The sequence below is a fragment of the Pseudorca crassidens genome, chromosome 11, assembly GCF_039906515.1.
Source record: "Pseudorca crassidens isolate mPseCra1 chromosome 11, mPseCra1.hap1, whole genome shotgun sequence".
Classification (NCBI taxonomy): domain Eukaryota; kingdom Metazoa; phylum Chordata; class Mammalia; order Artiodactyla; family Delphinidae; genus Pseudorca; species Pseudorca crassidens.
This window is the reverse complement of record NC_090306.1, coordinates 45,730,894-45,744,817: the sequence shown is the minus strand read 5'-3', so window position 1 is coordinate 45,744,817 and position 13,924 is coordinate 45,730,894. Positions and strand designations below refer to the sequence as shown.

Here is a 13,924-nt window from a genome sequence, read left to right as displayed (position 1 = left end):
TGGAGAAGCAGAAAGAACAAGGGGGTGATGGTCAGAGGCTGCGGATGGGCTGTCCCTTCCCCCCGAGGGTCTTGTCTGTGGGTCCCTCCTCTTGGCTCCCAGCTTTGGGGGTCAGTTACCCTGCCCACTGCCTGCAGAAATGGGCTAGGTGGGGACTTCCCTGGTGGTCCAGTGGGTAAGACTCTGCACTCCCAATGTCGGGTTCGATCCCTGGTCGGGGAACTAGATCCCGCATGCATGCCGCAACTAAGAGTCCGAATGCCACAACTAAAAAAAAAAAAAGGTCCCGCATGCCGCAACTAAAGATCCTGCATGCTGCAACTAAGACCCAGCGCAGTCTAAATAAATAAATATTAAAAAAGAGCAACTTAAAAAAAAAAAGAGAAAGAAATGGGCTAGGTGGAGCCCAGGCTGGGGCCTAGATGCTGAGGTGGCAGGCAGGCCTGGGAGGAGGGAGTGGGGCTGGTGACAAGCCAGAGCGGCAGCCAGAGCATGGGGCACCCTGCCCTGTGTTGAGCTAGCAGCTGGCTCGGGGAGCGGGCAGGGCCCCACCTAAGCAGGCCAGGGCAGGCAGGGCAAGGTATGTCTTGGGTCAGGGAGGGGATGGAGCTGATGCGGCAAGCCTGGGCCTTGTTTGGCCAAGATGGAAGGTTGAGGGGCAGCTGCGGGGGATTCCTTTGTGATGGGGGCAGTGTGTCTGTGCCTGCTTACTCATTATGGTACATGTGATTGATTTGCTTATGCATTTATCACTCTTGTTGTATGCATGGATCCATGGGTCCGTGCGAGGGCCACGGGGGGTTCTGTGTGTGTGACTGGTACCCAGGCATGTCTGTGTGAGGGTCTTGCACGGATGTGTCTGTGGGAAGGCTGTGTGCTTGCATGACGGCTATGTGTGCACCTCGTCCGAGAGACCCACGTGACTTCTGTATGTCATGTTTGTGGCAGACATCTATGTGAGTCAGTGTAGGCTTTCTCCAAGGCCTCTGTGTGTGTGTGTGTGTATGTGTGTGTGTGTGTGTGTGTGAAGGTCTCTGTGTACGTGTATATGAGTAGTTCAGGTCTTGGGCTCAGACAGCAGAGGGCCAGCGGTTGGCAGTAGCCTGTCCAGGGTGGGTGATGTGGGGAGGGGAGGGGTCTGGGCTTCCTGGGTTGGGGCTTGGCCAGGCCCTGGGACCAACTTGCTCCTGCAACAAATTCACATGTTCTTTCCACTCCCCCATCACCTCCCTTTAATGGTTCTGACAGTGTGTGTGTGTGTGTGTGTGTAATGACCCCCAAACCATTGCAACTCTGTGTATAAACATTCCACTGATCCCTTACGATGTGTTTGTGTTTATAGCCATCCCGAAGACCATGTGTGCACCATGTGAAACATGCAAGTGTAAGTGTGACACACACTCCTGTGTTCCTCTGTGTGATGACTCCACAAGCCACTGGGTATGTGCCTTGGTGTGTGTGGGTCCCACAGTCACTGTGCATGTATGTGGGTCAAGCTGACATCGTCCCTCCTCAGCCCGGGGATCTGGCGCATACATCTTCTTGCCTCCTCCAAAGCCCACATGTGCTGACACTCAGCTTCTTTCTGCTCCCCACCCCACCCCTTCTCACAGCCCTCAGGGATCCTCCCTGGAGATGGAAACCCTGGGTGGTGAAGTTGAGAACAGGACCTCCTGCGGAGTTGGCATTTTTCCCTCCCAAATCCGCTTTAGTATAATGGGTCCAGGAGGAGGCCACACCAGCTACGAGCTCAGGGGGCAGCCACAGCCAGTGGAAAGAGCACAGGTTTAGAGCAGAACTGGGTTCAAATCCAGACTCTCACATCTGTAAGACCTTGGACAGGTCGCACTCTATGCCTCAGTTTCTCCTGTTTGTTTTTGGAGTTGCTATGTGAACATAATGCTCCCAGCAGTAGGTGAACAGACACAGTAGTCTCTGGACAAATGGGGGTCCTTTTCTATTTAAGGAATCACTTTGAGAACACTTGAAGGTCACTGTGAGATCTTGCAGGAAAGGGCCACAGGGCTTGGAAGGGGCAACTGGAGCCTGATCTCAGGGTAGCATCTGGTCTCTGACCTTCAGGGGCCCTGCAGTGTGGAGGTGGGCAAAGCCGGAGCTGGAGAACTCTCCAAGTGTGTAGCCCCTGTCAGGCCCGGCCTGGCCTTGCACTGCCTCATAGAGCCTCAGGCCTTGCACCCCTCTCAGAGGGAGGCAGAGAGTAGGGCATCCAAGGTGTGTGTGGAGGGGCTGGGGGCTACACAGATGATACTGAAACGGTGGTCATGGAGTGACACCCCAAAAAGTCAATATGCAGACTCCAAAAAGGCACAGCCCAGCAGCTGCACACACAAAGATCCAGGAGAGGAAGACAGAGACACCCTCAAAAAGACAGGCACACACACAGCCTCCCATTTCAGAGGGACAGAAGTCCCCACCGCCCCAAGGACGACCCCGGAAGACCAGACACCAGATTCCCCTCCTCTCCAGAGGGCTCGATTCTCCCGGAGGGATGGACACGCATTCCCCGCCCCCTCGCCCCTGGGGAGGACGCGCAGAAGGCGGCAGGCAGGTCCCTGCTCCCCCTGCTGAGTCAGCCTGTCCCCGCTCAGCCGGCGGGTGTCGGGTGGAAGCGGCTGAGCGGAAGCGGCTGGGCGTCGGTCCAGCGCCAGGGGTGGGCGGAGAGTCAGTCGTCAGGCTGCCGGCCGGAGCCGCCCTGGGCCCCACGGCGGCCGAGGGAGCGCGAGGGCCCAGCCAATCGGCGGCCGCCACCCGGCCTAGCGCTCTGGCCCCGCCCCTGCAGCGGGCGGCCGGCCTCTCGGTTCCCAGGGCCCCCTCACAGGCAGCCTGATCGGCCCCTGACCTGGCACCTGGCAAGATGGAGCCCGTGGTCGCTACCTGGGGAGGGAGGTACAGGAGACGGAGCACGGGGCTCTCAGGGAACAGAGCTCCCAGCCAGGAAGTCTCAGCTCCTCTCCCGGGGTCCCCTTCTTTGCCACTCCCACCTGCTGGTTAGGGGTAGGGGTGACCCTGTCGGTGACAGTGATGGGGTGGGGGGCGGGGGAATTGCCTCCTTCTTGCTGCCCTCTGAGCTCTTCCCAGATCGTCCCTTCCTCGAAGGGGACAGACTGCCTTGCTTTTCAGACTCTCAGACTGTGTTGGCTTCACACTGGTGTTTCCTGCACAGTCTTGATGGCAAAAATTCTCTGTCCCACAGTCAGCCACATCACAAGCTCTGTCTTCTGCTTTAGACAATACAGTCACTCCTTGGGAGTGTCATTGTTCCTAAGACTCTGGTGCTGCCTGCTACTGAGTCCGGCCTGGCCAGAGCCTGGGCCTTGATACAGACATACAGGCAGATACGCATAGACTCATCTGAGCAGGTAGAGATTATGCAAACACACAGACACAGAGAGACAGATCTACAGATGTTCTGTCCAGATTCTCATATACATGGAACGCAGACACATTTTCGGCATGAAAGTCAAGTATCCCAGCTCTGTCCCTTACTACTTTTCTGACTTTCCAACTGTTTTTCGGTAAAATGGGGATAGCTAGAATCCCTTCCTTACAGGGTTGTTGTGAGGATTAAAGAAAGAAAAAAAAAACACCTGGAGAGTGCCTGGTACCTTGTAATAACTCAATAAATGGGAGCTACAGTGATCTCCCAGGCCCACAAGAATATATCCACACACACACCTCATGGACACACACTGATGCACACACACACACACACACACACACACACACACCAAACTTCAGACATCAATACATATGCAAGCACCAGGTGTGTCTGCACATAGCAACACAGGCACAAACAGCACCCCTCTCCCCCTGGCCCCTGCCCCCCGCCCCCCCCTCCACCCATGACCTCTGCAACAACAACAAAAGCAAAATTTACTGCCCAGGGTGTGATGGGAACAGCCAGCCCAGCAGGGCAGGACAGGGGCGGAGGCCTCCGCATAGGGCGGTGCCTGCTCTGCTGGGGCTCCCACTCAGCCCCTGGGAGAGGACGCTTTCATTCTTCCAACACGCCCCTCTCTGTCCCCGAGAGCACTCACCCCATCACCTCTCCACTGTCACCTGAAATCAGGCTCCACCCTCTCCCAACAGCCTGAGCCCCAGGGTGGGCCCCCGCAATGATTTGTGCTCCGTGTGGTTGAGCGGTGCGCATGATGGCCTGGCTCTCTGGGGAGGACTTGAGGGTCGGCAGGGTGGCCCTGTCCCCACCGCTTCTCTGGGCCGGTGGATTTTGGAGGGTAGTGATGGTGAGGATTTTGTTGCTGCGCCCTGGAAGCAGCCAGAAGGGGACCACCTGCAGCTGGGGATCCCCCTCTGGGCTTAGATTCCCCTGGGCTGCACACAGCTTTCAGGCAGCTTCTCTCTACTTTCTATTTTATTTTTATTGTGGTAGGAATGCTTAACACGAGATCTACCCTCTTAAACTTTACGTGTACAGTATGGTATTGCTACAGGCACCGTGTTGGTAGCATCTAGAACTTACTCGTCTGGAAACTGGACCACCCTCTACTTTGTCATGTGCTTCCCAACCCCAGCTCTCGCCAGACCCTCAGCCCTCCCCAGAGCTGGGGACATCTGTAAGTGGTTCTCTAGTCTCAGGGGACACTAGAAGGAACGCTGCCCCCAGCTCTGGGAGGGAGAGTCCTTTTCTGAGAAGCCATGGCCACAGCAAGCTAGTCTTCTACTTAAGCAGGTTCTCACTGCCCTCAGATCCCCTCCCCCCATTAACACATGAGGATACCCCTAGTAGAATAGGCTGTCAGAGCTGGAAGGGACCCTCAAGGTTACTGAATCAAGACCCGAGATGGAGACCCCCATGTCTGAGGTCACACAGTGATTCTGTAGAAGCAGCAGTGGGATTGAAGCTGGGGCTCCTGTCTTCTCATGCAAAAAAGCCCGAGTCTCAGTGCTGGCTGTACCACTCCCCCACCCCAGCCCCCATGTCCATTTTCACAGGGCTGCGTCCCTTCTGTGTGCTGTCTGATCCTAGGAGCTGGGGAGGGGACTCGAGCAAGGAGGGGACTCGGGCCCTGTCCTCAGGGATTCCAGCCTGATGGGGGAGGAGGGTGTCAGATCCAGGGAACAGAGAAGCTCAAGCCATACATGGGACCTGAACCCATCAGACTGGAAGGTCTCACAGACTTAGGGAGATTATCAGGCAGTTGCCCGGAGGAGGGATTAATTAATTAATTAATTATTTTTTGGGCTGCATTGGGTCTTTGTTGCTGCGCGCGGGCTTTCTCTGGTTGCGGTGAGTGGGGGCTACTCTTTGTTGCGGCACATGGGCTTCTCATTGCGGTGGCTTCTCTTGTTGCAGAGCACAGGCTCTAGGTGCCTGGGCTCAGGAGTTGTGGCTCGCAGGCTCTGGAGCGCAGGCTCAGGAGTTGTGGCGCACTGGCTTAGTTGCTCCGTGGCATGTGGGATTTTCCCAGACCAGGGCTCGAACCCGTGTCCCCTGCATTGGCAGGCGGATTCTTAACCACTGTGCCACCAAGGAAACCCCTGGAGGAGGGTTTTGAGGGAGAAGAGGAAAATGGGCAAGTCCAGGGGGGTGGCCTCTGGATCGTGGGACTGGGGGTCTTGAGGGGAGTTGAGGAGTCTTACTCTGTCCCCTTTGTGGAGTAAATTTCTGCTTCCCACTGTGGGGACTGGATTTTGGGGGGTTGCCATGAGACACCAGGTGACTCTGCTTTAAATGTTGCAGATGGCCAGAGGGAGGCCAGAATGTCTTGCCAGGACCAGACGTGGATGTAATGGCCTGTAATGTAACCTCCAGGGCTGGGACACTGGTCACCTTCAGTGGCTGATCTCCCTGGGGGGCTGGGGGCGAGGGGATGAGTTCACCAATGCCTTGCCAACCTCCACTTGCCCACAACCCAGTTCAAGCTTCCTGGAGACCAGCTGGCCCTCGAGTGCGGCCGTGTCCTGCCAATGGGTCCCCAGAGGACTAGGAAGTCTTCTCAAATGCTCTGGCCTTAAGCAGACCCCTTCCTTTCCTGCTTTCAGCTTTCCTGCCCCCCTTTGCTCCCAGGGTCTGGATGAGCCAGAAGGGTAGGGCTCCCACTTGGCAAGACCCAATTTTGCTGGCTGGGGGTTTTTCAGGTGCGAATTAAAAGGAGCCACCCAGAGAGAATGACTTCATTTGTTAACATACCCACCCTTCTGCCCTGCCCTTTTTCTGCCCCCGTTCACACGCCCTGCCAAGACAGGGGCGGTGGCCAGCCCCACAGGAAAAGCAGGGTTGTGAGCCTACGTGGCTGTCAACAAGCAAACCGCAGGCTCAGAGCATTTTTGACATTCTTTTCCCCCTAGTCAAATGTTGCAGTCGCTGCATTTCCCCTGTTCCCCTCTCAGCTGAAGTGGATGGGCAGAATTGATCTGGATGGGGAGGGACCTAGGTGGCTCCCAGAGCCCCCAAAGAGCCCTACTGTGGGGAACTCCTTCCCTGGCCTGGACTCAATCCAGCTAGCTACAGCCATGTGATCTGGGGCCCCTTGGTGGGTCCACCTTCTGCACAGGCGGTGTGAGTTTCTCCCCACTTCTTCACAGTTCTCTCTGTTCCCTAAATTCTTGCAAAAGTAAAACCACGAGCTCTTCCATCCTGGGTTGCGAGATGGGGGTGTGATAGCCGAGGTGGGCACTAGTGCAGATCCAGTGGTATCTGGAGGAGAGGTGCTGGAGTGTTGCTGACTTTGCAGAGCTCCCGAAGATTCCTACCCGGTGTTTGGGCTACAATCTCCATTGACCCCTTGGTCTTGGCTGGCTGCGGGGAGGGATGTGAGTTTACGGATTCCGTCAGGATGGGGGCATGGTGTGAGTGGGTCTGCCCCCAGACTCCAGGTGCCCGGGAGCGGTGCCACAGGTCGGAGGCAAAGGAGCTGGGCGGCTGCGGCCCACGTGGAGCGGGGACGGGTCAGCGCTGGCCCCTTCCTTCCCCTCTGTTCCGGGAATTCCCTGCAGGGGTCGCCCTAAGCCAGGCTCTGGGCCGGTGGCAGCGGTACGGGCCGTCTCCAGAAGCCAGGTGCCCTCTCAGACCCTATGTCCCTGACTCGGGCTCTCTTCTCTCTCCGGGGTCCTTCAGCCCTCAGGAGTCTGGGAAAGGCCACGAGGGAGGGACAGAGACCACGTGGGGCCCAGTGGCTCTGAAGCGACAGGAGTGACAAGTGTCAGTGGCCAGACAGGACACGTGCAAATGACATGCAAATGAGCCCAGCTACCTCGCCCTGGCCAGAGCCGAGGGTGTTTTGGTCAGGTCCCCGGGGCCCTGAGAGACTTTGTCACCTGTTTTCTACCTGTCTCTGAGCTTTAGGATACCATTTTTTACTGCTCCCTCCCTCCAAGTGACTGTGCCAGGCCTGTGCTAACTGCTTTAGTTACCTCTCTTAATTGTCATGATATGTCACTGGTGGGGACCACTATCCTCATTTGTATATGGCTCCCATGGGGTTGGATTAATGTTTCCCAGTTTCTCCCTTTTGCCCTCGCAAATCACCAAGTATCAAATGCGCTTGAACAGAATGTAACAGGACCACTCCCACCCCCAGCCTCTGGAGAGCAGGGCCCTCCTGAGAAGTCCCCGAGAGTGGAGGCTCTGCTCTGTGGTCTGGCACCAAAGGACTCCCTGGGGTCAGGTGAGGACTCCAGAGAAGTCATCTGGAGCATTCCCCTGCCTCTGTGGGGCAGCCTCTCCCTGCCGGACCTGCGTCCCCTTGACCCAGGCCCACTGCTCGTGTCTGTTGTCCTTCCCTTAATGGTGTCAGGGGTCTGACTCCAATCCCACTTGCTGCAGCGCTGGCCTATTCCCCTGGTGGTGGGCCAGGCTCCCCAAGGAACTTTTAAAGGGGGGTTTGATGCAGTTTCTGTACTCCCCTCTTGCAAAAGGCCTTCATGAAGCTGGGGGGCTGAGGGGCACACTGGTCACTTTCCTGGAGTAGAGTCCCAGAGAGAGAGGGCCTGTGGACTGAAGCCCTGCTTCCCCAGGGGATAGACATGAGTTCTCCCTGGCACTTGGCTGTGCCTGGGGAAGCTGGGAGGGGGCTGGGGCGGGGGCCGGGGCAGTTTGCCCTGCCTTCTCCTCCAAGTGCTCTGCCCCAGCCTGGTCTCAGGACAGAACCTCCCCTCTCCAGACCCGCCCCCATCCAATTCCTCCCCTCACTTCTCCTTCATTCACCCTGCCCTGCTATCTCTCCCACCTCCCACTCCCTCCCTGGCCCCTGCCCATCTCCCGTCTCCTGGAGCTTCAGCCAGGCGCCCCCTTCTCTGTCCCCGACCCTCCGGGAACCTTGGCTGGCCACTCTGGAGACCCACAGGGTTTCTCTTTCCCACATGCCTGGGGCCTTAAGTGCTCTTCCCTGTTGCTGGGAATGAGGTGGCTTGAGGAATGAAGCTCTGGCACATTCCAGAGTTTGGAGGAGCTCAGATGCCCACCACCTGGGCTCTTTGGTCTGAGACCCCTGGCCCAGCAGAAGCCATGAGGCAGATGGCCCAGGCCTCCTCGCGGAAGTGATGGCACAGGGGGGTAGGTACTCTGGGGGCTCAGCCACTAGGCCTCAATTTCTACCTTAATTTCCACTCCCCACTCTGCCATCCTACATGCAACCATGTGCCACCCTCCCTAGCCAGGTGTCACAGAGGTCTGGGTCCCCCTTCTTATCCCCTCCACTCAACAATCTCTTCCCCTTGCTTCCTGAGGCCCCTCCACGCTCCCCTCCTCTGCAAGGTGCTGCCAACTGCCCCAGCCCGCTGTTGCCCGAGTTGTTCCAGCTGGCTGAGCAGGTTTCTGTCTTTCTTTAGATTCCCCCAACCCCCCTGGTAGAGGGGGAAGAACGGAGGTGCTGATTCAGGCTGAGAACAGACAGGCAGATGCAGGCACAAACCTGAGAAAGGGTCCAGGTTGTACAGACAGACCGGGTTCAAATCCTGGCTCTGCCACCGCTGGTTGTGTGAGCTAGGGCAAGTAATTTAACTTGACTGAACCTCAGTTTCCCCATCTATAAAATGGTGTTAATTAGAAGCACAATATGTAAAACACCTGGAACGTAGTAGTTGTGCATTATGTGATAACAATTCTTTTATTGTGCACCGCGCGGCTTGTGGGATCTCAGTTCCCCGACAAGGGATTGAACCCCGGGCCACCGCAGTGAAGGCGCCAAGTCCTAACCACTAGACTACCAGGGAACTCCCTAATTATTCTTTTTTTAAAAACATCTTTATTGGAGTATAATTGCTTTACAGTGGTGTGTCCCTAATTATTCTTGATACATATAATAGTATTAAAAATTGAGACAACGTCCTGGAAGAGAGGTCTTCTCTTGAGCCCCTAAATGTAAGAAAGGACCCTACTTTAAAAAAAAATTAATCAATTAATTAATTTTTGGCTGCATTGGGTCTTCGTTGCGGTGCACGGACTTCTCATTGCAGTGGCTTCTCTTGTTGTGGAGCACAGGCTCTAGGCACGTGGGCTTCAGTAGTTGTAGCACGCAGGCTCAGTAGTTGTGGCTCGCGGACTCTAGAGCTCAGGCTCAGTAGTTGGGGTGCACGGGCTTAGTTGCTTCGTGTCATGTGGGATCTTCCCGGACCAGGGCTCGAACCCGTGTCCCCTGCATTGGCAGGTGGATTCTTAACCACTGCTCCACCAGGGAAGCCCCAGGAAGGACCCTACTTGATGTCCAACCCCTACCTCCAAGTGGTCTTTCTCTCTGAGACACCCTCCCACCCAGTCCTTTATTGGGATTTTGCCTTCTTAGGAGAGGCAGTGTGGGTTGGAGTGCTTGCCTCCTGGGAGGGGGTTGGTCGTGGGCCTTGAAGCTGGTCCCCCTCCCCCCAGCCCCAGTTCCCCTCTGCGTGGAGTTGCCAGCTACCCCTGGTTGGGCCTGCCTGGGCAGGTACGCAAAGTGCTCTCAAAGCTAGCAGAGGGGTTTAAGCGTTCTCATCAGTGGCTGGGAGCTGCCCCGGGCACCCTGGCCCTCGGAGGGGCTGGGGAGAACAGGGAGAGGGTGTGGACCTGAGCAGCTCGTGGGAGGTGGGGGGCGAAGTGTGGGTCAAGCTGGAGCTTTCCCAGGCGGGGGTAGGGGTGAGGGTGCAAAGTGGGGATGGCTGGTGCTGGTTTCCTTCCCGAGTTTCGATCAGAGGGGCGGGTTTTACGTTGGGCTCTGTTGAGCTAGCAGCTTTTCTCTAGGAAACTTGAGAGCTTTGAAGGGAGAAAAAAAGTCTGTTCCACAACAAGTCAGGGCACTGGGAAATGTTTTTCTCTGATGAAGCACTGTCTCCTGGGTCCTGGGGTGGGGCTGGGGACTGTGGACATCCACACACAACCCTCATACACACACACATCACAACACACAACCTCACAACATATTCACACCCCTCTATCCCCTCTTTCACACACACACCCTTACATGCTGTCATACGCAAGTGTCTTCTACCATACACATTCACAGAAGCTATGTATTCACACTCTCACCCTGACGCACACTGCTAGCTTACACGTTCACACCCAAACCTGGCTTCCACAGCCCCTACATTTTTACTTGTATGCACACATATGTAGTCCTTCACGATCATGTCCAGTCTCTTTTCTCCTTCACGCTCACTCCCTCACATTCATTACAAGCTCCTGGCGATACACACCCTGCATGTATTCACACGCATGTCCCTATTCTCTCTTTCTTTTACCCTGGGAGGTCGGGAGGGCACAAAAAGCCCTTCAGACCACAGTGAGAGCAGGAGTCCCAGGAAAGTCAGCCTTTAGTAGGCCAGGCCTGGTTGGTGAGTGGAGGCTCAGGAGACGATGATAATAAAAAAATAAAATAAAATAATATAAAGCTAATAGTTGGTGGGTACTACACTGTGCTAAGTTCTGTTCTGAGCATTCTACGTGTATCATCTTGTTTGACATACACAGCAACCCTATGAAATAGGAATGATTATCCCCTTATTATAGTCAGGAATGCAGAGGCCCAGAGAGGTTAAGTGCCTTGCCTGAGGCCACACAGCTAGTCAGTAGTGGAGACAGTATCCGAACCCAGGCAGTCTGGGCCAGCTGGGACTTCTTCTTCTTCTTCTTTTTTTTTTTTTTAACATCTTTATTGGAGTATAATTGCTTTACATACATACATATACATATGTTCCCATATCTCTTCCCTCTTGCGTCTCCCTCCCTCCCACCCTCCCTATCCCACCCCTCTAGGTAGTCACAAGCCACCTAGCTGATCTCCCTGTGCTATGCTGGGACTTTCTTAAAGTCCAGAAAAATGCCCAGAAATCACCAGGATATTAGGTCCCCATTAGGGGGGCTGTTTGAGGCCTCTGGCCTTACATCCCCACCAGGCACCAGGAAGGCGGTGGCAGAGAAGGGACTCAGGGAGATCAGAATCAGCCCCTGCTTCTGTTCCTCCTGTTGCTGCAGGGCTGGCTCCTGCCGGGCTCCCAGGCCTGGTTCCAGCTGCGAGAACCCCGGCCGCCTGCAGGGGAAGTCAAGACTGGGAGAAGCCGGGCTCCTGCTCCTGCCCGGATGGGAATGCCGGGAATGGGGCTGTGCCCTGGTGAATCCTGGAAACATGTCTCGTACCAGGACTACATTAGACTGCACGATCCATCAGGCCGACGGCTGGCTCCCGTGTCTGCAGTGCGCGCGTGCAGCCTCCTGTACGTGTCTGCGCGCATGCGCGTGTGCCAATGGGCTTCCAGAGCAAGGTTCAGGTCTCCTGCGGGGAAGAAATCAGACAGTGGAATTGGGGAAAAGCCCTGAGAATACATGCAAGGGAATGCTCTGAGCCATTCACTATAATCTAAGGGTATATTTATTGACACAGACGGGGAGGAAAACTGGCTAGAAATCTGTATGTGTAATATGATCCCACTTCCGGGAAATACATATTTACACGAATAAATGGTGCTTACACTATCGTAGAATACAGCACTATACTAGACATATGAATAGACACACACACACACACACACACACACACACACACACACATCATCGTGAGATGGAAACTCCATAAAGGCATGGATTTTTATCTGGTTTTTTTTTTTTTTTACTACTTTATTCTTAGCACTGGAAAAATATCTGGCACATAGAAAGTGTCCAATAAATATAGGTTTAATGAATAATGAAAGATATTTACATATGGAAAAGTCTGGAAGATTATGCACCAAAATGTTAATAGTGACTACTTCTAGGTGGTGGTATTTTGGAAGAGTTTTATTTTTTCTAATTTTGTTATCTGTTGCTTTAAATTTTTCAACAATGAATTTGTATTGTTTGTATAAAGAAAAGGAAGTGTCACCAGCTTTGGACTCTTCTTCTTCCTCCACATCTTTAAAACAGGAGCCTAGACTTTAAGAAGCACGGCAGTGGATGGGATCTGCATTTTCTCCCCCTTTCACTTGCCCATCCAACATCTTCCTGCCGGTCCTCTCCTCTTTCGGCCACTTCTCCGCCCACAAACTTCTGCTGGCACGGCTCCCCGGGCTTTTTGTGCCACCTTAGTACAAAAAGGTTTAGGTAAAGTCATTGGAACAATGGACGGGCTGACTCAGGAGCCGGGAGAAGGTCCTGGGCAGCACTCCCCCCCTGCCAGGCCAGGCTAGCAAGCAGGTGCCTCTGGGGCCAAGAGGAACTGGGCTGATGTTGCAGCAGGAAGGAGTGAGGTTAGACCCGAGAATTTCCTGACAGTCATAAGAGTCTGGAGCAGGTCAGGGAGATCACAGAGCCAGTCTCCTTTTCTGGAGGGCAGGTGGGGCACTCCCTTCTTACCTGGAGGGGATTATGTGGTGTATCTCCGCATACCGAGCACAGTGCTTGGTGCTGAGAAGCGCCCAGGAAATGTTATGGGTGGACGATAGCGTGCATGAGCTTGTTGGGATGGGGGGGCTGTGTGGGTGGGGGTTTGGGGTCCTCTTCTATAGTCTCTGTCCTAGTCTCATGGCTCTCTGCAGTGCAGGATGAAATGAGTCCTGGCTTAGTGGGCTCTTGTCCTACCCTTGCTGTGTGCTCTGGGCAGGTTGCTTGCCCTCTCTGGGCCTCAGTTTCTTGTGCTATGAAACAAGGGTGTTGGATAAGATGACCTCTTAGGTCTTTCTGCTCTGACATCTGACAACAACTGGCAGGTATTATGCACGTGTGGGGCATTTTTGGTGTCAGGTCATTCTCCAGTTGTGGAGTATTGTGATCTTAACTTGCGTCTACAATTCCCAAGACCTGGTCTGTGTCGCCACGGCATACGCAGTCTGGCCCTCCTTGCCTTGCTGGCACTGAGCACGCTGCTGTCTGTGCTCCCTGGCTTGCCTGACCCTCCCTCCCCTGGACCCAACTAGTGGTTCCTGTCCTTGTCACTTTTGTGACTCGGAGGCTCTGTGGAGCAGGGGCCTGTAATTCTTCCTTTTGGGGAGTCGGCGGGCTGCAGGGCAGAGCATGCATCAGTGGGCTTAGGGATTAGATTTGGTATTAGGAGAATTTCCTAACTTTCAGGATAAATTGAGAGAGGTCCTCACTCTCCGAGTTCCCCCTCCCAATCCTGCTTTCATTACTTTTCTCTTCTGGAAGATCTCCCCAGAGTAAACCTTTATTTTCCCATCCCCCAGTCCTGACAACTAACACCACTCCTGTTTCTGGTCTTATTTCTTGGGTTTGCGTGTGTCTGGGGGTGGGACCACCTCCTCTATCAGAGGGTTTCTCAGCTTTTTTGGACAATGATCCTTAGTAAGAAATGCATTTTATATCACAGTTCTGTACACACTTACACAGACATTCACACATGGAACACAATTTTATGGTGATACACTCTGATATGTTGGTCGAGATCCATTAAATCGATTTCACAACCCACTAGTGAGTTGTAACTTGCAGTTCTGAAAATACTATTCTCTCAGACTGAAGTTCCTTGGGGATGGGGGCAGAAGA

At 54.5% G+C, this 13,924-nt stretch overlaps 1 protein-coding gene across 2 annotated transcripts in view; it reads left to right on the top strand.

Annotated features, from left to right (window-relative positions):
• The first annotated feature begins 452 nt into the window (after nt 1–452).
• The window catches only part of KRT78 (keratin 78), a 29,575-nt gene continuing 16,103 nt past the window's right edge, over nt 453–13,924 (top strand). For both annotated transcript variants that reach the window (XM_067696655.1, XM_067696654.1), the window contains exons 1-2: nt 453–580; nt 1,343–1,440. In XM_067696655.1, coding sequence (XP_067552756.1) covers nt 1,421–1,440 — 20 coding nt within the window. In that variant the 5' untranslated portion in view covers nt 453–580; nt 1,343–1,420. The remainder of the gene's footprint in view (nt 581–1,342; nt 1,441–13,924) is intronic.